The sequence below is a fragment of the Trachurus japonicus genome, unplaced genomic scaffold (genome assembly GCF_045865225.1).
Source record: "Trachurus japonicus isolate A0001 unplaced genomic scaffold, Traja_1.0 AP031020.1".
Lineage (NCBI taxonomy): Eukaryota > Metazoa > Chordata > Actinopteri > Carangiformes > Carangidae > Trachurus > Trachurus japonicus.
This window is the reverse complement of record NW_028221153.1, coordinates 48963-73198: the sequence shown is the minus strand read 5'-3', so window position 1 is coordinate 73198 and position 24236 is coordinate 48963. Positions and strand designations below refer to the sequence as shown.

Here is a 24236-nt window from a genome sequence, read left to right as displayed (position 1 = left end):
AAATAATCAAACACACATGAAATGAAACTTAACTTCCAAAAAGCTGCATAGTACAACAATAATTATATCGTTCACTTTGATAAAATAAACAATAGAATTATTTAATACAGTAGATAAATAATAATAATAGAATCTGAATGCTAGATGTCACTGTTTTCCCCTCATTTTACACACCGGACCTTTAAAGTTGCCTCTTTTTTATTTTTTACAGTGATGCATATAACAAGATTCCTGCCCTCGACCCAGAGAAACTGAAAATCTTCAACACAGTGCGAGAGATCACAGGCGAGTGGTTGTTGAACTCTTGTTAAATGGCACCACACAGTGTTGACAGGATAATTATTGGATTATTGGACAGGCTTTATTGGATTTGTTCATCTTTATCCCTCATTCATTGCTATTTATAGTTTGATTTTAATGCAAAGAATTTCTGTATAAGTGTTGATGACGTGATTGTCAAGTGCTGTAACCAGTATTTGTTCATAAAAATGTGATGATACAGGAAAATAAATCTGGACTCAAAGTGTAATTCACTTTTACAATGCAACACTATGTTTCTTGACAAATTTTACATCATTTAGAATAAAAGTGGTGTTTTTAGGATAAGTCCTGCTCAGTATTATCAAACCACCCTAACCCTCCAAATTTGAATAAAGAAATACACCCAAAACAAAAAAAAAGTACAAGTATAAGTACACTTAAGTCCACTGTAGGTGGATGAAATATTTAATATTTATCATTCTTTTGTGGTTTCACCATTTGACATTTTCAGGGGCATTCAGTCTGACTTTTTAAAAAATGGTTCAAATTTCATTTCAAAAGACATAAAACCAACATGAACAGAAAATATACATTATAACACATCTGATGCAAGTTTTAAGACAATTTTAAAGATATTTCTGAATTGTGCATCTTGCCAACCCTTATTTGTCACTGACACATAATCATTATTTTCTGACCCTAAAATGACCATTGTTGTTTTTATGTAGTGGAGGTATTTCCATCAGCCTGTTTTGTTTCCATCTCTAGTGCACCATGTTTAACTCATTGTTTTTATTTATATAATGTTCAAATAAACTAAAACTAAAGTAAAACTCCGCCTGCAGACATCCTCTGTATCCAGTCGTGGCCTGAGAGCCTGTCGGACCTGTCGGTGTTCTCCAACCTGCAGACCATCCAGGGCCGGACGCTGTACAAGTGAGTCACGCTGCTGTAGTTGTAGTTGTAGTTGTTGTAGTTGTAGTTGTAGTTGTAGTTGTAGTTGTAGTTGTAGTTGTTGTAGTTGTAGTTGTACAGCTTGTAGTTGTTGTATTTGTTGTAGTTGTAGTAGTGATTGAACGCTGCATCGATCTGACTGTGTTTTTGTGTCTTTTGTCTTGTTGTACTTCACTTTTTGTAGAGGAGTGAGCTCACGAAGGTACAGTGAAAAAACAGCCTCTCTCCAACTAAACATATTATCTCTTGGTTTCTGGTTTATTATTATTATTATTATGATTATTATTATTATTATGATTATGATTATTACTCCTAGAGGGTTTAGTTTCTGCTGGGACTGTGTGTGATGGTGTTGTGTGATTTGGTGATGGGATTTTCCTGCTTCCTCTTCCTGGAAACCTTTGAATCTGAGAATCTGGATTCTGTATTTTCAGCATTTTATGGATTTAATCTCATCTGAAAATCTTATTAGGAAATGATGTGACAAAATCTTAACTGAAGCAGTGAAATATTTGAAATGTTTGTTTTCTTCTATGAAATTTCAGGTTTGTGCAGTTTTAAACACATGATATCAGAGGATCTGTGTTTTTTGTCGAGGTTCACGGGGGCAGAGAGGAAAAACATGTGTCCATTAAATCCAGAAAGATTCAATTTGTGTAAATTCAGACACCGATATTCAAAGTTAAACACTGAATGACAGCAAGAAACAATTGAATGTGATAAATACACTGCAAAAACTCAAAATCTTACCAAGAATATTTGTCTTATTTCTAGTCAAAACAATCTCATTCTACTTAAAATAAGACTCATCACATTAAAAGCAGCTTGTTTTTAGACACTTTTTACTTCTTTCAAGCAGATTTTCACTTGAAATAAGTAGAAAAATCTGATAGTGGAGCAAGTTTTTCTTTCTTATTACAAGCACAAAAAACTTGCTTTCACTGGCAGATTTTTCTACTTATTTCAAGTGAAAATTAGTTTGAAACAAGTGAAAATGATCTAAAAACAAGTTCATTTTAGGTGATGAGTCTTATTTTAAGTGAAAAGAGTTTAGTTTTGACTAGAAATGAGACATTTTGACAAGAAATAAGACTAATGTGTTTTTGCAGTGTAGCTACCAGACATTTGGACCAGTCATTTTATTCTCAGTTTGAGTTTATTGCACAATAAAATCATGTTTTTGAAGCTGCAGAATCTGGACCTGCTGAAATTTCAGTAAATATCTTGATGCTGTGAATTCACTTCTGATCACATTTCACGACGAGGATGAGGGGTCCTCGCTGTGTTTCCATGGTGACGTTAAAACAGTCTGACGTTCAGTTCTCCGTCCTGCAGAAGCTACGCGCTGCTGGTGATGCGGATCCCCTCCATCACCTCGCTGGGGTTGCGCTCGCTGCGGAGAATCAACGACGGCAGCGTCTACATCACGGCCAACAAGAAGCTCTGTTACCACGACACCGTCAACTGGACGCGCATCATCAGCAGCGGCGGCTCGCGGCCGCAGAAACGCCAGAAACACCTGGACATCAAGGAGAACAGACCCAAGGACCAGTGTGGTGAGTGAGGCGACGGACCGGTTCCACCCGGTTCCACCCGGTTCCACCCGGTTCCACCCGGTTTCCTTTAAAACACATCATGTAGACCAGCGGTTCTCCACTAGTGTCACTCTGGGCTCCACATGTTCCCATGGTCATTCAGTTGCGACCCACTTTTATAGAATTCAAACCAAGAATTTTTTTTTAAAGCCTTTAAAAACTCATTTAGCTCTTTATTGAGCAAAGTGCATTTCAGAGCACATGAATGAAACTGAGGAGTTACCATGACAACTGCATGTACGGAAGTGAATAAAATAATATCAAACTGCACAAAATAAAGACCAACAAAACGATATATTTGACTTCTAATGCATCTCTGCATTCAGAGCATGTTCACTAAAGTGAATAAATATCAAACTGCACAAAATAAAGACCCACAAAACAAAACCAGATTCACTGCATCAGGCCACATTAATAAGAAACTGAGATCTTTGCATTCAGAGCAAATGGAGCAAATAATCAGAAAGTGAGGAGGAGCATTACAACTGCATGTGTTCACGTGTCTCCTGCCTTTCAAAATAAGTTATTTTTCAAAATAAAAGACATGTCCAACATCAGATGTGCATTAAATATTATTTACTTTGACCAGCTGTCTGCGACCCATCCAGAACGGGTCTAGACCCACTGCTGGGTCCCGACCCACCAGTTGAGAACCACTGATATAGAAGATTTAAAGTTTTTGTTTCCTCCTCGGTGAGACTTTCACTGTCCACTCGGTCCAACGTTAGGACTAAAAACTAAATGTAATCAGGTTCCTTCAGTCCTTTAGTTGTTGCAAAAATGACAAAAAATATCTGTTAGTTTTAAAAAGTTGTTAAAAATCGCCTGTTTCGCAAATATTTTAACTCAAATGCGACTGTAATATATGTTCATGTATTGGATTTTTTGTAATCTATGCCTTTATGAACATACAGTAGCCTATTAAATAAATCATATATGTAAAAATGTTTTACATTTTTGATTAATTTAAAGGGACAACGAGGAGTTTTGGTGTGTGTTTTCTCACTACATATGAGCCTCCGCACCGTGAAATTCTTTGACCGGGTCAAGACAGACTCATGTTTTCATTCATCAAGAATTAAAGTCAGAGGTTGGAAGACGATCACATACCGTCGTAGTTCCCACCATAAACGGAGATTCATACGGCGGCGTTATTCTCATGACTCGCCACGAAACCGAAAGTAAAGAAACGCTGGTCGGCTCGCCCAGCATTTCCACCACCACTAATAATAACAAAATAACCATAGAGACAAAACCATAGATTTATCTAAAATGGACCATTAACAAGTGGTAACGGAGATTCATCCACATTAACGTGAGACTTTTTTTTATTGTTGCGGAACTTTTCGTTCTGCCGCTGGAGAAACTCCTGGTTGTCCCTTTAATGTTATTTTATGTTATTTTATGTTATTTAAATGGTGATAATAACACACTGATTGCGGTCCCTGTAGCTGCAGACGGTCAGGTGTGTGACCCGCTGTGCTCTGACGGCTGCTGGGGCCCGGGACCCGACCAGTGTGTGTCCTGTCAGAGATACAGCCGCGGAGGAACGTGTGTGTCGACCTGCATGTTCCTGACCGGGTCAGTCCCTTTCCCTTCCTCTGGAATCACTAATCACTAATCACATCACAGTTTTACAGTAAACGACATCCACCCAGTTGGAGCCGTGTGAGTAATGTTTGCAGAGTTGCAGGTGATTCAATGTTATCTGCACGTTTCTTCTCTCACCGACCACAGGGAGCGGCGGGAGTTTGCCTCCCCGTCGGGGGAGTGTCGGCGCTGCCACGCGGAGTGTAAGGTCCAGGAGGGGAAGCAGACCTGCACCGGCCCCGTACGTACAGTACACTCACTCCTTCACCTTATCTCTAGTCTCTGACTTACTGGCAATCAGACCAGCATGTGTGTGTGTGTGTCCTCTGCTACCACCCAGTGTCACTGCAACACAACACACATGTTAGATACTCTGAGGCCACAGTCACACTTTAGTTTTATCACCTTTCCTTTTTACTGTTATTCCTAATGAATCAATTCAATCCAGTTCAAAGTTCAGAGTTATAGCACTTTACAACAGCTGGAAATGATGATCAAAGTGCTTTAAATTAATAAAAGATACAAAATAATAATTTCTATCTCCAGTCCCATTAGCAGGTTAGAAATAAGAACATTGAAAACAAGGGAACAACAATACAGCAGACAATAAAACACATAGGAAATGATTGCACAGGATTGTGAAGTGTTAGATTGTGTTGCACGATGCAACAAGTTGTAAAGTGTCACAGAAAACAACCTCTGCAAACTACAGTATTCATATTCACTCTGTACAGTATAACTGGGGTTTATGTCCCATAAATCCAAGAAAGCATACTAACAAACCCTTATGTTTCATAGATAAAAGCTATAAACCTTAAAGGGATAGTTCAACATTTTGGCAAATTGGCCCATTGCCATAATCCCAATAGTTTTAGCAGTACTGTAGGTTTGTTACCTTTATTTGTCGGTGCAAGCTATTTTTAGAACGGCGGAGCAGAGCCGTGAGCTGCTCAGAGCTACGCTACGGAGGCTCATTATGGGATTTCTTGGTTATCAAACTCAAGAAAAACTGTCCCTGAAGGCAACGTGCATCAGTGGTTTTACATGAATTTCCCTCTACAACAACTCTGTGTGGTAACGTTGTGTTATTATCTCATAGCGTGGTGAATGTGCAGCTCACAACTTGTCCACCAGAGCGTTGTGGAGTTGTTGGATTGTGTATCTGATGAGTTTGATGAGGGAAACCAAGAAATCCCATAATGAGCCTCCGTAGCGTAGCTCTGAGCAGCTCACGGCTCTGCTCCGCCGTTCTAAAAATAGCTTGCACAGACAATTAAAGGTAATGAACCTACTGCTATGACTATAGGGATTATGGCAATGGGCCAATTTGACAAAATGTTGAACTATCCCTTTAATGGCTGGACGTTCAAATTCATATTTCTGATTAAAACAACGTCAGTTCAGTAAATATCAACACTGTTTTGGTCTGCGACATTTGTATTTTAGATTTCAGCCTCTTGTTGTGATTGAGTCTGAACCTTCTGTGTGTGCGTGTGTGTGTGTGTGTGTGTGTGTGTGTGTGTGTGTGTGTGTGTGTGTGTGTGTGTGTGTGTGTGTGTGTGTGTGTGTGTGTGTGTGTGTGTGTGTGTGTGTGTGCAGGGCGCGGACCAGTGTGTGTCCTGTGCCAGTCTGCAGGACGGTCCTCACTGCGTGTCCTCGTGTCCTGAGGGTGTGATGGGAGGAGAGGGAATCATCTTCAAATACTCCAACCAGCGCGGCCACTGTGAGCCGTGTCACCTCAACTGCACCCAGGGGTAACACACACACACACACACACACACACACACACACACACACACACACACACACACAGATGGATGACATCACAGGTGTGTGTGTGTGTTTCCTCTAACCTGAGTCTCTGTGTTCAGGTGTCTGGGTCCAGGAGTCGGAGACTGCGTCGGCTCCAACCGCTACTTCTCTGGGTTCGTCTCTGCCTCTCACTCTGAATAATTCATCATTTCTACATTTAGATCCACGATTCACCAACATGATCTTAAGAAATGTCTTGAGATCTAGAATTAAGAAGTTCTTAAGAACAGATTAAGAGCAGTAATTTCCTACTTAAGAACTTATTAAAATACGTCACTGCATTGCAGGTCAAGGTTGTTTTAGGAAAAAAATAAAGCACAAATTTTAAACTTTGATTTCAAGAATACCATTTATTCTTACGCTTTTTCTTAAAGGGATATTCCGGCGTGGTCCAACCATGGACTGTGGGTCCAACGCACCGTGACACCGAGTTAGACCCCCCCCCCCCCCCCCCCCCCCTCGAGAGATGAAGTCTGCTAACCGCTAGCTTCTCTAGTTGTAGCAACTTTAGCAAGTCTATTTTCTCCACGCGCAAACCGTGATCAAAAAGCCGCTCATAGCCACAAATAATGCTCAGAACAGAACCAAACGTCATCAACAGTACAAACAGGGCCCCAGCCCATAATACGAGGCATCAAACACCTGTTAGCTTAGCCTGGTTTCTATAGCCTAGAAATCTAGCAGCATTAATCTATCTGCTCCGTAGGTCTAGAAACGAGCCAGAGGAACTTTTGGAGTCTGGAACACCGTTTGTGTTGACCAATCACAGCGCTCTATCTGTTAGAGAGTCGTTGGGCGGCTTAACGCCATGACGACATAGGCTACTTGCGACGGTGAAAAACATGACCAGGCGGCTTTGGCAAAGGAATCGTTTGAATCAGCGTTGGCATCAACTCTGAAAGAATTCAACTTGTCATTGTCTTTAAAAGTTGAGCCAGAAACTGAAGTCGTTCATTTAGAAGAAGGATGTGTTTGGTGTTTTCTGACGGGATGTGGGAAAAGTTTAATCTACGTCATCCTGCTCTTTGCTCTGATTGGTCGTAGCGCTACCCTATTGGTGCAGTTTGAAAGACAGCCTTCATCCCGCCCCCTGGATTGAGCCGAGGTCTACCAGTCGTTGACACACTAGACATGTTAAAGGGATAGTCTGGCTTGTCAGGCTATGGTTTCTATTGAAAAGAGACGAAAAAACAACTCACCCACTCTGCTCCAGTTATACGCTATGCAGCAACTTTCTGTGTCCAGCATAGAGTCCAGGCACTGACAACACACACCGAGGCCGACTGGCAACACAAACATCTGGTTTCAGCACAAACATCTGGTTTCAGCACAAACATCTGGTTTCAGCACAAACATCTGGTTTCAGCACAATCATCTGGTTTCAGCACAAACATCTGGTTTCAGCACAAACATCTGGTTTCAGCACAAACATCTGGTTTCAGCACAAACATCTGGTTTCAGCACAGACATCTGGTTTCAGAACAAACATCTGGTTTCAGCACAAACATCTGGTTTCAGCGGCCACTGCAGTGACCATACTGTCGATTCCTCCAGGTCCAGCATTTAGACTCCACCGGCTCTCTCCCTCTTTCACTTTTCTCCTCCATTTCCTTCAGCTCGTCTTCAGTAAACTCGGTCTCTAACTGATAGTGACGCCCATCGAAATGAAACCAGGCTAAGCTAACAGATGTTTGATGCCTCGTATTATGGGATGGGTCCCTGTTTGTACTGTTGATGACGTTTGGTGCTGTTCTGAGCATTATTTGTGGCTATGAGCGGCTTTTTGATCACGGTTTGCGCGTGGAGAAAATAGACTTGCTAAAGTTGCTACAACTAGAGAAGCTAGCGGTTAGCAGACTTCATCTCTCGAGGGGGGGGGGGGGGTCTAACTCGGTGTTACGGTGCATTGGACCATGGGTTAAACTTACGCCGGAATATCCCTTTAAGAAGAAACTTACGAAGAAAGTTGAGAAAATACTTAATAACTTTTTTGGAGAATATGACTTCTCTTTTTTCTTCTGAAGTTAAGAAAAAAAATGACACTTAAGAAGATTTTCTTAAGAAGGTTTTGTGAATCTGGCCTCAGGTGCTGACGTCTGATCTCTCTCTCTGTCTGTTAATCTCTGTGTCCAGTCAGAAGACCACGGCCATCGCTCTGGGAGTCATCGCCCTCATCTTCGCGGCGTTCTCCATCTTCATCCTCACCGTGCTGTACCGCCGCGGCATCGCCATCCGCCGCAAGAGAGCGATGAGGAGGTACATGGAGAGCGGAGAGGTCAGTCCCCCCGTCGGTCTGTGGGTAAACAGGATTGTACTTTATTGTCCCGAAGGAGCCACTGCATACACAAGACAATACACACGAGACATCCATACAAAATACTTTCACACCTTTAACACACATTCAAAACAGTAAAGGTGCTTCCACTCTGTTACAAATAGGTCAGTACATAGACGTCGGAACTAGGGGTGCGGGGGGTGCGGCCGCACCCCCTCCCATCCTCCCAATGTCCGAGGGGCCGAGTAAGTCAGACGCTGTTGTTAAGTTAAGTTACGTCCATAGACTGAAGCTGTAGGCTACGTCGCGGTGTGTCTCGGTACAGGTAGAGCGGTCGGGATATGACATCATCGGTTCAGAAAAGATCCGTTTTGGGTGTTTTCGGAGCACAGGTGTGCAATGCCTCATAAAAGAAAAGTCCAGGTGCTTCAGCTGGCCTTTGAGAGAGACTGGACCCGGAAATGTCCAACCCAGTGGAAAGATGCTGTTCTTTAATGGCCACACTCACCGCATACAACTCTTCTAAAGGTAACGCTAAGCCTCTTGTAATGCATTTTGCCCGCCGTGGCATTGTTTATAACACTTAAAGCTGCGTGGGGTTGTGTCCTGTCTGAATATGCTGCATCTGGCTGTGTGGTCTATAGCTTCAGTTGTTTCAGTGATGCGCAATGGCTGCGTGCGTGCGTAAAAGAGAGATGGCGCACTGTGTGTGTGAGTGAGAGAGGGAGCGGGGGGGGGGTTCAGACAACGTCCGACTCTCCCAACAAAAATCCCGCACCCCCTCTCAGAAAATAGTTCCGACGTCCATGGGTCAGTAAAAACAGTCTGTAGAACTGATCAGATCAGCAGCTCTTTCAGTTAAAGTGCTGTGTGCGCTGTGGTTCAACAGAGAGAAACTAAACCAATGGAATAAAGCCAACAGTACATAAATAAACTAGAGTGCTACATTGCATATAAAAAATAATTATATGATCAAGAGTGAAATAATAAAAGTAATAAAACAGTAAAACTATACAAAAATACTTACAGTTCTGCATATTATTGTTTAGTGTTTTAAAGGCGGAAGGGATAAATGAGTTCTTCTATCTATTCAGTCTACTTCTGGGGACTCTGAGCCTCCGTCCTGAGGGCAGCTCATCAGTTAAAGCGCCGTCCTTCCCCTCCTGCCTCCTCTCTCTGGTTTATCAACCTGCTCTGTGTTTTCTCCTGGTCAGAGTTTCGAGCCTCTGGAGCCCGGAGAGAAAGGAGCTAAAGTCCTCGTCCGGACGCTGAAGCCGTCGGAGCTGAGAAAGATCAAGCTGCTGGGCACCGGAGTGTTTGGCACCGTCCATAAGGTTCGTGTGTGAACGTGTCTGTTCATAACTCTTCTCCTGCACCTTTTAATGTTTATTTAACTTTTAATTTGTGTATTTGTCGTCTGTGTATCGCAGGGTATTTGGATTCCTGAGGGCGACACAGTGAAACTTCCCGTGGCCATAAAGACGATTCAGGATCGGAGCGGACGGCAGACCTTCTACGAGCTGACAGACGTAAGAACACAAAACCCTCCGCATGATATAGATCTGGATTTAATCTCATTTAGATCTGATATAGATCCAATATACATAGATATAGAAATATCATATAGATCTCATCTGTATGAGATGTTAAAATGGTTTCAAAACAAACATAGAAACTAATCCACTAATCTAATGCAAATTTAATATGAACATAGCCTACTGTATATAAAATGTCTTTATATTGACAGATGTAACATAAGTATATGTATCCATGGTAAAGCCTGTCAGTATACTGTATGTTGATATTATAAACAGATTTAGATTAAATTAGATTTAGATATATTTATCATGTAAAAGAAAAGCAAAAATAATAGCTCACTAAATTTACAGAAATGATTTGAAGTGCTTATAGACCACTATACATACAAACATATACATGTAATAGTAAAAGATATAATATATAATAATATATAATAAAAAATAAAGTCTCAGGTAGTGCAGACTTTTTAACAGTGGGTTATAAAGTCTGATACCAGTTTCACAGAATGTAAATATATATCAAAGTCAAAATCTTTATTTGCCATTTGTGCATACACACATATGAATTTTTGTATGGTTGTTCCAGGTCAGGTGGAGAAACAAAAAAGAACACACAAGGACATACAAGACACAACGAAAAACACTTTAAAAAGGCATTCAATCAACATTAATGTGGACACTAAAAAAGAAAAACATACATTATTTATGTTTTATATGATGTTTTAATAAACATGCATATATTATTATATATATATTTGACATGATGTCAACATATCTGGTTGTAACATCTTATAACATGAAAAATCATAATATAATTTTCAATATATGTACATACATGTGCACATTTTATTATTGGCTTTTGTAAATGTTTTAAAAATATCGGTGACATTAACGACTACATAACTCGTATATTATATTTCTGTGTGAGCACTCCATATTTACATATTTGAACCTTTATAAACATAAACAGCAGTAGTGAATCAGGCCATTGGTTTATTGTTTTTACAATAGTCTATTAATATAAAATATGAATACCTCAGCGTATTCACTCTGAGTCTGTAGAAGCTGTGAGTCCGTCTGCTTTCAGTCGTCTGTGAACCTTGCTAATAGATAATAACTGACCCTGTGCTCTTTGCTCTTTGCTACTGCCTGACCCGTGAACCGTGCTAATAGATAATAACTGACTCTGTGCTCTTTGCTCTTTGCTACTGCCTGACCCGTGAACCTTGCTAATAGATAATAACTGACCCTGTGCTCTTTGCTCTTTGCTACTGCCTGACCCGTGAACTGTGCTAATAGATAATAACTGACCCTGTGCTCTTTGCTCTTTGCTACTGCCTGACCCGTGAACCGTGCTAATAGATAATAACTGACTCTGTGCTCTTTGCTCTTTGCTACTGCCTGACCCGTGAACCGTGCTAATAGATAATAACTGACTCTGTGCTCTTTGCTCTTTGCTACTGCCTGACCCGTGAACCGTGCTAATAGATAATAACTGACCCTGAGTGTCTGTGCCTGCAGCACATGATGGCGATGGGCAGCCTGGACCACGTCAACGTGCTGCGGATGCAGGGCATCTGCACCGGCGCCAGTCTGCAGCTGGTGACGCAGCTCAGCGGTCAGGGCTCGCTGCTCGACCACGTCAGAAACCCCAAGAACAACCTGAGTCCACAGCGGCTGCTCAACTGGTGTGTTCAGATCGCAAAGGTAAAACAACCCTCTCTCTTTTAAATCTAACTATGGTAACAAGTTCACACTGTTAAGCATTAATTTAGCATTAAATACAGAATTCTTCATTTATAACGCATGAATACTCATTAATATGTAGTTTATAAACACAGTTAAAAATGTTTTACTCATCGTTGATCAGCACTAACTGTGTTTATAAACTACATACTAATGAGTATTCATGCGATATAAATGAAGGATTCAGTATTTATTAATGCTTAACTAACTTAACTAACACTTAATAGTGTTTACTTATTATACAGTGTTAACCCTAACTATTCACTTTGTTTTCATCTGTTTTGTTGTTCTTCTGTCTCTATAAATAATGTAAAACAAGTAGAACATATACAATTATTGGGGCTAATTATTGATAATAAACTGTTATTTGATAATTAAAATGGGAGGCAGCCTGTCCATAATTAAGAGATGTACAAAATATTTGATACAACAAAATATAAAACAAGTAATTAAAGGTTTTGTTTTATTGTAGCTACAGTAGTTTGGTCGTACACATCTTCTGGGAACATTAGGAAGTTGAAAATGATTCAGAACAAAGCAGCACGTGCTGCTCTGTCCTCTGGGTTCAGAATGAATGTTAGATGAATGCATGATTGCATGAATGCATGTTTCTTTGTTTTATGTAAAAAACAGACTTTTATATTCATTAATGTTTTTTATAACCACAGCACGTCAATTTATGATTCATGAGAAGTTGTCTTTTAGCAACAATACACTAAACGAGGCTGCTCTCTCTCTCTGACAGCTGCCCACTTGTTTTTATCTGATAGGCTCCGCCTGGCTCCATCTAGTGGCCGAATTAAGAACTTGGATTTGCGATAATGCTCCTTTAACAAGACATGCAGCTGGAGGTTGTTTTGTCAATTAAACACAGTGATATACATATCAATGCAAAAATGTAATTTATTACCCAACTATCATTTCATTATCAAACAACTAAATAATATATGCTTTTAAAAAAGCACTAAATTAATATTATTTAAAAAGGGACTTTATTAATTAATATTCCTTGATACTGTACATGAGCAGTATGGGTTATGTAGCCTATGTATATGCATGTATGTATGTATATATATATTATATGATTATTTATATTCATCTATAAGATTATCTACTCAGTCGGAGTCGTCTTGTCAGTTATTTTACTTTTAATACATACTGTCAATGCCTGTGTTGTTTAGTTGTCTAGTGTGAATGTGTATTCTTTATTGTCAATATCAGATGCTATGCAGAAGCCTTACTGTAATAATAAACAAACAAACACGTGGCTGTTCGTTGTCTCCAGGGGATGTACTACCTGGAGGAGAACCGGATGGTCCACAGGAACCTGGCGGCCAGAAACGTTCTCCTGAAGAGCAACTACACGGTCCAGATCTCAGACTACGGCGTCGCTGACCTGGTTTACCCTGACGACAAGAAGTACTTCTACAACGAGGCCAAGGTCGGTGGTTACCGTGGTTACACAGACAGATGAACCCACTGGGAGTACTTCCTCTGTCACTGCAGTAACCATAGTAACCATAGTAACCATAGTAACCATAGAGACGCTCTGTTCCCCTGCAGACCCCGGTCAAGTGGATGGCCCTGGAGAGCATCCTGTTCCGCAGATACACGCATCAGAGTGACGTCTGGAGTTACGGTGCGTTTTTAAAGGGATACGACAACTTTTTTTTTTTTTTTACGTGTCTTGCCTCACTCCCGAGTCCATGACCAGCAGATAGACACCATCCTTTCTACTGTACGTGCAGTAACCATGGAGATAGAGCCGTATCGCCGTAATTAGCTTAGCTCAAACACTGGAAGTGTATGGGTAGTGTTAGCCTGCCTCCTAGCTAAAGTCGCTAATTAGCTTAGCTCAAACACTGGAAGTGTATGGGTAGTGTTAGCCTGCCTCCTAGCTAAAGTCGCTAATTAGCTTAGCTCAAACACTGGAAGTGTATAGGTAGTGTTAGCCTGCCTCCACCTAAAGTCACTAATTAGCTTAGCTCAAACACTGGAAGTGTATGGGTAGTGTTAGCCTGCCTCCACCTAAAGTCGCTAATTAGCTTAGCTCCAACACTGGAAGTGTATGGGTAGTGTTAGCCTGCCTCCACCTAAAGTCGCTAATTAGCTTACCTCAAACACTGGAAGTGTATGGGTAGTGTTAGCCTGCCTCCTAGCTAAAGTCGCTAATTAGCTTAGCTCCAACACTGGAAGTGTATGGGTAGTGTTAGCCTGCCTCCACCTAAAGTCGCTAATTAGCTTAGCTCAAACACTGGAAGTGTATGGGTAGTGTTAGCCTGCCTCCACCTAAAGTCATCAGAGAAACTCTTCAGCAACTCTAAACGGGCCGATCTTGGTCTCAGAGCTACAAAACTCTCCGGTAAGGCATCTTGAGCGGTCAAATGCCGCTAACGGGACGAGATCGGTCAAAACGGAGGGTTCAAGCAAAGATGCTTTATTTTGGTTCAAGCTAGCTACATCGAGGGTAGCTTAGCTTCCTATTTCGGGGTCATTCCTATGTTCCCACAGCCCTATGTTCCCACAGCCCTATGTTCCCACAGCCCTTTGGTCCCACCATTGGTTGGGTTTAGGCAATGAAGAAAGGAGTTGGTTAAGTTTAGTAAAAAGACCTGGTAGAGGCTAGACAGGCCAGATAGACAGAGTCCAGAGGGAACATAGGCACGCGTAAAAGCACAAATTCTATCGTCATGGTTTTCTGTATGTAAAGGGCAACGGGTGTTTTATTTTGTGAAAGTAACCGGAAGTGCGTTGGTCACAACGGCTAGCTTGAGTAGCGCCGAATTCGTCCGAACAAAATAGTAAACAGCTGGTATTTAGACAAATTAACGACACACTGCTGATCTATACGGCTACTTTCTCACCTAAACATGTTTGAAATGTGGATAAAGTGAAATATTTACAGAGTTTAGAGCTAAAATGAAATCAGCTTCTGACTGCTGATTTCAGCTCGGTAGGAGGCAGGCTAACACTACCCATACACTTCCAGTGTTTGAGCTAAGCTAATTAGCGACTTTAGGTGGAGGCAGGCTAACACTACCCATACACTTCCAGTGTTTGAGCTAAGCTAATTAGTGACTTTAGGTGGAGGCAGGCTAACACTACCTATACACTTCCAGCGTTTGAGCTAAGCTAATTAGTGACTTTAGGTGGAGGCAGGCTAACACTACCCATACACTTCCAGTGTTTGAGCTAAGCTAATTAGTGACTTTAGGTGGAGGCAGGCTAACACTACCCATACACTTCCAGCGTTTGAGCTAAGCTAATTAGTGACTTTAGGTGGAGGCAGGCTAACACTACCCATACACTTCCAGTGTTTGAGCTAAGCTAATTAGTGACTTTAGGTGGAGGCAGGCTAACACTACCCATACACTTCCAGTGTTTGAGCTAAGCTAATTAGTGACTTTAGGTGGAGGCAGGCTAACACTACCTATACACTTCCAGCGTTTGAGCTAAGCTAATTGCGGCGATACGGCTCTATCTCCATGGTTACTGCACACACAGTCTAAAGGATGGTGTCTATCTGCTGGTCATGGACTCAGGCAAGACACGTTAAAAAAAAGTTGGCGTATCCCTTTAAACCATTCAGTCCCAGTTTGGTTCGTTTATATTTGTGAAACCAACCAACAGCAGTGGAGGTGTGATTGATAAACTCTGTGGCGTCTTCAGGTGTGACGGTGTGGGAGATGATGTCGTACGGAGCTGAGCCGTACACCAACATGCGTCCACATGAAGTCCCTGATCTCCTGGAGAAAGGCGAGCGTCTGTCCCAGCCGCACATCTGCACCATCGACGTCTACATGGTCATGGTCAAATGTGAGTGGACTCTCTTCTACCCAGAAGTAGCGTTGTGGTTCTGGAGACCGGTCTTGGTCTCATGTCCACGGTCCAATGTCTTGGTCTCGGAATCGACTATTATTTTTTAGGCGAACAAAATAGCACAAGACTTTAATGAATCAGTGCATAATTATAAAACAATAGTCAAACGGCGAGTGGTTTCGACTAAATGAGGACATGGAATTTAGACCCTTTTGTCAACGGTCAACCTGTGATTGGGTATTGTGATCTTTTGATATGTGATTATTTGATATGTGGTTTTCAGATATATTCTAAATATATATTCTCTGATGGTTTTTTGATATATTCCCTTATATGTTTGACATGTTTTATAATGAAATACTTGACTCTAATTGATAAACATTGTCTTTATAGGGGGTCCATGAGAGGGTTCAAGGGGGTCCTCAACTTTTTCTCAAAACTTTACCAAAATTTAGAGAAATTTCTGGAAAAATGTTTTATATTTCCGGAATAAAGTGCACTTTTTTTTCCAGAAATATTACATTACAAATTACAAAATATTACAAATTTCTCTAAATGTTTCCAAAAATTCACACCATTGGCCCTAATTTGAAAGTACATTGACTAAAAAAGCAACATTATTTGGTCTCAGAACAAATATTTGTGTATTTCTGGTGTTTTTTTCCCAAATTTTGTCGGATGGGGGTCCATCCGTGGTCTAATTTGTGTCAGTTTACGGCTCCTTGATGTAAAAAGGTTTGAGAACCACTGCTGCCTCCAGGCACCTGGAGCTCTGGTTCCCTCCCGCCACGCCCTGAAGAAGACCATGTTGGTTGAAACCGGTCGGCGTTAGAATATTGTTTCATGATTATGCCCTGATTCATTAGAGGCTTTTACGTAACTATCCTCTTGGCTCTAGTGAGTGAGTTCCTGAAGCAAGTCAGTGCTTTTTTGTCCGTCTATCCAATTTTTGAAGCTTCAAGAGCACCTCGCATCACCTGGAGTTTACTTCTTTTTTCTACTTCAGGCTACTTTTCTACTTTGTCGACTTGGTCTTGGTTTTGTCTCGGTCTCGACAAAACAAGACCAAGACAAGACCAAAACCTTGTCTTGGTCTTGAGTTAGGTCGGTGGTCTTGACTACAACACTAACCAAAAGCTTCTTTTCTACAATTACAAATATGGTGTGTGGTTTTTGCCCATGTTAAAAGCGTTGGTCTGGGGGAGGCTCAGAGTGAAGTGTCTTACTTAGTTCATACCTGCTAAAACAGAGGACGTTTGAGTTTAGAGCTCATTAGCAGCATGCTAACTGGTGAGATGTGAGTGTCAAAGTCTCACTTCCTGTTCTTCGTCTCCAGGTTGGATGATTGATGAAAACGTTCGTCCGACCTTCAAAGAACTGGCCAATGAGTTCACCAGGATGGCCAGAGACCCGCCGCGTTACCTGGTCATCAAGGTGAGGACGACGACCATGGTTTGGAGCTTCAATAGAAGATAGATAGATAGATAGATAGATAGATAGATAGATAGATAGATAGATAGATAGATAGATAGATAGATAGATAGATAGATAGATAGATAGATAGATAGGTAGATAGATAGATAGATAGATAGATAGATAGATAGATATGTTTACTGTCATTGTCATTTCCACAACAACGAAATTAAAAGTGCATCTCCTGCAGTGCAAAAATTCATAAAAACATTTTTTAAAAAGCATAAAACCACTCATCATTACTCAGCATTAAGTGCAGTCACTGCTTTGGGGGTAAAAACTGATCTTAAATCTGTTTGTGGTGGCTTTAATTGTCCTGTATCTCCTGCCAGAGGGGAGTAGCTCAAACAGACAGTGGCCAGGGTGTGTTGTGTCTTTGAGGATTTTCTTTGCCTTTGTGAGGCATCGGGAGCTATAAAGTTCATTCAGAGTGGGGAGAGTGCTACTGTCTCTGATCCGTGTCTCACCACCGCTCTAACACCGCGGTCCCGTCCCTCCAGGAGGACTGCAGCCACCAGGACTCTCCTCAGGACGAAGTGGCCCAGCGGAGCGCGGCCGACCTGGACGACCTGGAGGATCTGGACGACCTCAACATCGAGCTGAAGAACCAGGAGGACTCGGCGGTGGACGGCCTCGTTCCCGCTGCGCCGCTCTACATGTCCCCGTCCAAGAGCCACAGTCGTCTGTCCAGGCTGGACACCCACAGGGTAACGACACGCCGGCCACTTCCTGGAGGGTTTATCACCACTTCTCTTCTGTCGCCTCTGGAAACTAAAATCTCACTGTCGCTGTCTTTTTTCCCCCAACATTATCTTTATTGAGTTTTCACAATGTTTCCAAAATACATAAATATACAGAAATAAGAGTGCTCTGCTCTCACATCAAGGAAGACGTCAGGGAAAACTAAATTATTGTCCAGCATTCAAATTGTCCTTCCTTGCAAGTCAGGTATTTATGAGATAACATAGAGCAACACTTAGGTGAAAGTATAAGTATAAAAAACAACGGGGCGGTGCGTGGTGCAGTGGTTAAGGCAGCCGCCCCATGTAGAGGCTACAGTCCTCAACGCAGGCGTCCCCGGTTCGAATCCCGTGTCGGGCGGACCTTTCCTGCATGTCATTCCCCCTCTCTCTGCCTCCCCCTCTCCTGTCTATCTCACTATGTGCTGTCAAATAAAGGCAAAAACTCCAAAAACTCCAAAAACTCCAAAAAAAAAAAAAAAAGTATAAAAAACAACAACAAAAAAAACAACAACAACGAAACAACCCGAACAATAAAGGTTTCTCTGCCTTATCAAGAGTTAGCCAGGTTATTTCACTATTGTGCGTGGATCAAAAATACAAATTTAGATGTACAGTTCACACAGAATAAAGAAATCAAATATCAAAAGAAAATAAATTATTTTGGATCACTGCAAAGGACAACTAACAACTACGCCTCGTCAGCTTCATTCCCCACATCACTTAAATCCACACTCTCCATAGTATATTCCATAAAATGACCCCAAATGTTTATAAATAGTGGTAGTTTTCCTTTTCTAATGTCAGTTATCTTCTCCACAGGTGAAGTTGTGGATATTTCCTTTTGGTTTACTGTTGCTGTCTTTTTCTTGTGAAGGTTGTTCTCACTTCAAACGCTGCAGGATACCTACCCATGACCCCCGGTGTCGACAACCCAGGACAGGTAGGTTCAAAAGGCCTCTGTGGTGCTAAAGGGATAGTTCAACATCTTGTCAAATCGGCCCATTGCCATAATCCCTATAGTCATAGCAGTAGGTGCAAGCTATTTTTAGAACGGCGGAGCAGAGCCGTGAGCTGCTCAGAGCTACGCTACGGAGGCTCATTATGGGATTTCTTGGTTTCCCTCATCAAACTCATCAGATACACAATCCAACAACTCCACAATGCTCTGGTGGACAAGTTGTGAGCTGCACATTCACCACGCTATGAGATAATAACACAACGTTACCACACAGAGTTGTTGTAGAGGGAAATACATGCAAAACCACTGATGCACGTTGCCTTCAGGGACAGTTTTTCATCAACAGTCTCTGTATTTCCCTCTACAACAACTCTGTGTGGTAACGTTGTGTTATTATCTCATAGCGTGGTGAATGTGCAGCTCACAACTTGTCCACCAGAGCGTTGTGGAGTTGTTGGATTGTGTATTTGATGAGTTTGATGAGGGAAACCAAGAAATCCCATAATGAGCCTCCGTAGCGTAGCTCTGAGCAGCTCACGGCTCTGCTCCGCCGTTCTAAAAATAGCTTGCACAGACAATTAAAGGTAACAAACCTATACTACTGTATGACCGTAGGGATTATGGCAATGGGCCAATTTGACAAAATGCTGAACTATCCCTTTAACTCATATTTAAAGACATAACCAACACCACTTCACTAACACGTCTGTCTGTGTGGTCGTGTTCAGGCCGTGTGGCCGACCCCGTCTCGCTCTCGGCTGAACTCGGCCCGCACCGTGTCGGAGAGCTCGGAGGGCTGCGGCCTGACGGTGGAGCTGGACATGAACGAGGACTTCTCTCTGACGGGAAGCCTGAGCAGAAGACGACGTCACCGCGAGGACAGCGCCTACATGTCCCAGAGGGACAGCATGTCCGCTGGGCCGCCAGACACCCCGTCGCCAGAGATGGAGGAGGAGGACCAGAACGGATATGTGCTTCCTGGAGACAGCCCCGAGAGAGGTGACCCCCCCACTAGATATGTTCTTCCTGGAGACAGCCCCGAGAGAGGTGACCCCCCCACTAGATATGTGCTTCCTGGAGACAGCCCCGAGAGAGGTGACCCCCCCACTAGATATGTGCTTCCTGGGGACAGCCCAGAGAGAGGTGACCCCCCCACTAGATATGTGCTTCCTGGGGACAGCCCCGAGAGAGGTGACCCCCCCACTAGATATGTGCTTCCTGGAGACAGCCCCGAGAGAGGTGACCCCCCCACTAGATATGTTCTTCCTGGAGACAGCCCCGAGAGAGGTGACCCCCCCACTAGATATGTGCTTCCTGGAGACAGCCCCGAGAGAGGTGACCCCCCCCACTAGATATGTGCTTCCTGGAGACAGCCCCGAGAGAGGTGACCCCCCCACTAGATATGTGCTTCCTGGAGACAGCCCCGAGAGAGGTGACCCCCCCACTGAGGGTTTATATCACACTGCAGATTTAAGATATGTTCTTCCTGGGGACAGCCCAGAGAGAGGTGACCCCCCCACTAGATATGTGCTTCCTGGGGACAGCCCCGAGAGAGGTGACCCCCCCACTAGATATGTGCTTCCTGGAGACAGCCCAGAGAGAGGTGACCCCCCCACTAGATATGTTCTTCCTGGAGACAGCCCAGAGAGAGGTGACCCCCCCCACTAGATATGTGCTTCCTGGAGACAGCCCAGAGAGAGGTGACCCCCCCACTGAGGGTTTATATCACACTGCAGATTTAAGAGATGTTCTTCCTGGGGACAGCCCCGAGAGAGGTGACCCCCCCACTAGATATGTTCTTCCTGGAGACAGCCCCGAGAGAGGTGACCCCCCCACTAGATATGTTCTTCCTGGAGACAGCCCCGAGAGAGGTGACCCCCCCACTAGATATGTGCTTCCTGGAGACAGCCCCGAGAGAGGTGACCCCCCCACTAGATATGTGCTTCCTGGGGACAGCCCCGAGAGAGGTGACCCCCCCACTAGATATGTTCTTCCTGGAGACAGCCCCGAGAGAGGTGACCCCCCCACTGAGGGTTTATATCACACTGCAGATTTAAGAAGTCTGGATTAGTTCCCAGACATGAATATTACCATACTAGTCTACTTGCCAGCCCATAGGGCCCCATTGTGAACCCGGAAATGTTGAGTACCCCAAAGTTTTAAGTTAGAAATAGATAGTATGGGTCCCCAGTATTCAGAAACTGCCGGATGCTAACTTATATATATTGGACAATTAGCATAACAGACATAATTAGCATAAATTAGCATAGTTGCCTATATGGGCAATATTTCAACAAAATTGACTTGGCTGATCTGGGCAATATTGGAGTGGTTTTAGGGGTTATTGATGATGCTGAATCCATTTCTGACATTTTCAAAATTCAAAATGGCTGTCTAAACCGGAAGTGACCAGATTTTAACCGCCAGTGGGCCGATTTTGATGGATTTCAAAATCTGGTCGCTTCCGGTTTAGACAGCCAACAGTGGATATCACACAGACTGACATCCGTGTTAAAAGCCAGCGTTAATAGATCCATGCGTTTACCGTAACTATGACAACGACTGAAAACCATGGAAGCGTAAAGGTACAATTCCACCGGTTTTGACCATAGATGACGTTCGGAAACTTGTGGATAGGGTCGATACAGAGCTTCCATATTTTCTACATAACATATCGAGCGTGGGTATTTTATTTCTATTTTATTTATTTATTTAAGGAGGACAATGCACATTAATGAACATAATAAAATGTAAAGGTGCCAGTTTTAGCCAACGGCTAGTTTCCGACTGTAGTCCTCCTGGCAAGGTGTTAAAGCCATTAAAATGAACAACAAGGACATAACAACAGAATTCATAAAACAGGAAAAAGCACATACAACACACACATGTATCCAACAGACATAAAAACTACAAAGAAAGACACTATTATAAAACAAAAACAGAAACAAGAAGTGTAGTGCAGTAGTATATTGGCAGCTTAAAGGAAACAGCACTTCAACATTGAGATCGTAGATGACATCACTGTCTTGACAGAAACTGTTGTCTTGAAGCTAATCAACATGTTCTATCTCGTTCTTATTCTTCCATAAACCTCCATGTGTTGCTCTTGTACCTGTACAGTTACGTACACTGACAGTAGTGAAGAGACTGGAGGGTTATCAACACTTTGATCAAACTCTAGACAAGTTGAAAAGATAAAATGCACAAATACAAGTTATAAAAAATGATCATCATGAAGGTATTTAAAGGGACAACCAGGAGTTTTGGAAAGCAAAGTGTTTTCATACAACATTTCCCATGAGCCTCCGCACGCACGGTGAAAGTCTTTGACCGGTGCAAGACGGATGGAAGCAAAACAAATGTTTTCATTCATCAAGAATGAAAATCGGAGGTTGGAAGACGATCACATACCGTCGTAGTTCCGACCATAACGGCGATCTGGCGTCGTTATTCCCATGACTCGCCGGGCAGTGTCCACGAAACCGAAAGTAGGAAACGCTGGGCGAGTCGACCACTAAATAATAATAATATCAAAATAACCATAGAGACAAAACGATATATTTATCTAAATGGAGCCATTAACATGTGGAAACGTAGATTCATCCACATTAAACGGACAACCAGGAGTTTCTCCATTGGCAGAATGAAAAATTCCGCGACAATAAAAAAGTCTGATATTAATGTGGATGAATCTCCGTTACCACTTGTTAATGGTCCATTTTAGATAAATCTATGGTTTTGTCTCTATGGTTATTTTGTTATTATTAGTGGTGGTGGAAATGCTGGGCGAGCCGACCAGCGTTTCTTTACTTTCGGTTTCGTGGCGAGTCATGAGAATAACGCCGCCGTATGAATCTCCGTTTATGGTGGGAACTACGACGGTATGTGATCGTCTTCCAACCTCTGACTTTAATTCTTGATGAATGAAAACATGAGTCTGTCTTGTGCCGGTCAAAGAATTTCACGGTGCGGAGGCTCATAAATGTAGTGTGGAAACACTTCACTTTAACAAAACTCCTGGTTGTCCCTTTAAACTGAGACTCTTTATAACCAAATACAAACTCCTCTTTGCAGTGGCGTGCACAGACTTTTTGAAGGGCAGGGGCGATTGGGAAAAAAAGGGCACATATAGCGCGTCCTCACCACTGAAGAGGGCACTTTAGGACGCGTTTTGGCCCCATGAGGGCACTTTAAGGCGTGCTTTGGCTTTAGGGGGGGCGACTGCCCCCCTTGCCCCCCCCCAGTGCACGCCACTGCCTCTTTGTCCCTTTAAAGAAAAGATGACACATAAGAGGAAGAGGCTGCAAAGTGTTTTTTGCGCATCCAAATATTTCATGCCGACCTCTCAGGTGATGCTAAAAGAAAACATTGACGTGTATCTCTGACTCTTCCTGTCCTTCTCCTCCTCAGACACCCTCCTGTCCTCGTCTCGAGCCGCCGGCCGGATCAGGAAGTCTGGTTCTGGTTCTCGGTCGTCGGGGCTGTTGGACGACCCGGACGACGAAGAGTACGAGTACATGAACAAGCAGCAGCAGACGCCGGCGTCGCTCCGACACCACAACAACAACGGCCACCGCTCGCTGAAGTCCAACAACAAGAAGAAGCGGACGTCCTCGGTGTCGTCCCAGCTGACGGCGTGTTCAGGCGACACCGTGTCCTCGCTGGAGGTCAGAGGTCACCATCATCATCATCATCATCATCATCATCACAGCAGCAGCAAAGACGACTCTGACTCAGAGCAGCTGGGACCCAACGACCACGTGGAGTATGAATACATGGACGTCAGGGTCGGAGAGAAGGAGGAGGAGGAAGAGGAAGAGGAGGAGGAAGAGGAGAGCGCTCCGGTTCACGACCCTCCTCTTCCTCCTCTTCCTCCTCCTCCTCCTCCGACTCCAGCCAGGAACAGAGGACAAGAGGAGGAGGAGGAGGAGGAGGAGGAGGAGGAGGAGGAGGTGGAGGAAGAGGAAGAGGAGGACAGTGACTACCACTACACTAACAAACAGCCCAAGCTGAGACGAGCTCTTCGAGACAGGAAGGTCGGGGGCTCGGGGGACGAGGCCGAGGCGTACGAGTACGAGGACATGGACTCGTTCGCCGCGGCGCTGCAGCCCGACGGCGACACGGTGGTTTACCAGAACATGAGGAGGGACCAGGACCAGGACCAGGAGGGAGCGATGATGATGGCCGCCGGCAGCACAGAGGTTCACCGGTCGGCGTTCGAACCCTACGTAAAAGTGCGGCGATCGGGATTGGGGATGGGAGACCCGGCGGCGGCTGCAGACCGATCCTTCGACAACCCAGACTACTGGCACAGCCGGATGTTCCTGAAGCCCAACGCCGTGCCCACGTGAACACACTTTACATCCCTGAGAGCAATATTTTTTTTCGTAGGATGAGTCCGGGAAAGTCCCGCCTTTCCCGCCGTTCCCGCCTCTGATTGGCTAGATGGGCTCCATTTTCGACTCTGATTGG

At 43.4% G+C, this 24236-nt stretch overlaps 1 protein-coding gene across 1 annotated transcript in view; it reads left to right on the top strand.

Moving 5' to 3' along the window:
• The window catches only part of LOC146959816 (receptor tyrosine-protein kinase erbB-3-like), a 48310-nt gene extending 24195 nt beyond the window's left edge, over positions 1–24115 (top strand). The window contains exons 10-29 of the mRNA XM_085772871.1: positions 212–285; positions 1107–1197; positions 1400–1417; positions 2551–2771; positions 4262–4391; positions 4548–4641; positions 6000–6154; positions 6272–6325; positions 8346–8487; positions 9702–9821; positions 9918–10016; positions 11547–11732; positions 13057–13212; positions 13335–13410; positions 15441–15587; positions 16927–17024; positions 17564–17770; positions 18681–18746; positions 19493–19763; positions 23175–24115. Of these exons, the coding sequence (XP_085628997.1) occupies positions 212–285; positions 1107–1197; positions 1400–1417; positions 2551–2771; positions 4262–4391; positions 4548–4641; positions 6000–6154; positions 6272–6325; positions 8346–8487; positions 9702–9821; positions 9918–10016; positions 11547–11732; positions 13057–13212; positions 13335–13410; positions 15441–15587; positions 16927–17024; positions 17564–17770; positions 18681–18746; positions 19493–19763; positions 23175–24115 (3346 nt within the window). The remainder of the gene's footprint in view (positions 1–211; positions 286–1106; positions 1198–1399; positions 1418–2550; positions 2772–4261; positions 4392–4547; positions 4642–5999; positions 6155–6271; positions 6326–8345; positions 8488–9701; positions 9822–9917; positions 10017–11546; positions 11733–13056; positions 13213–13334; positions 13411–15440; positions 15588–16926; positions 17025–17563; positions 17771–18680; positions 18747–19492; positions 19764–23174) is intronic.
• Positions 24116–24236: the final 121 nt, after the last annotated feature.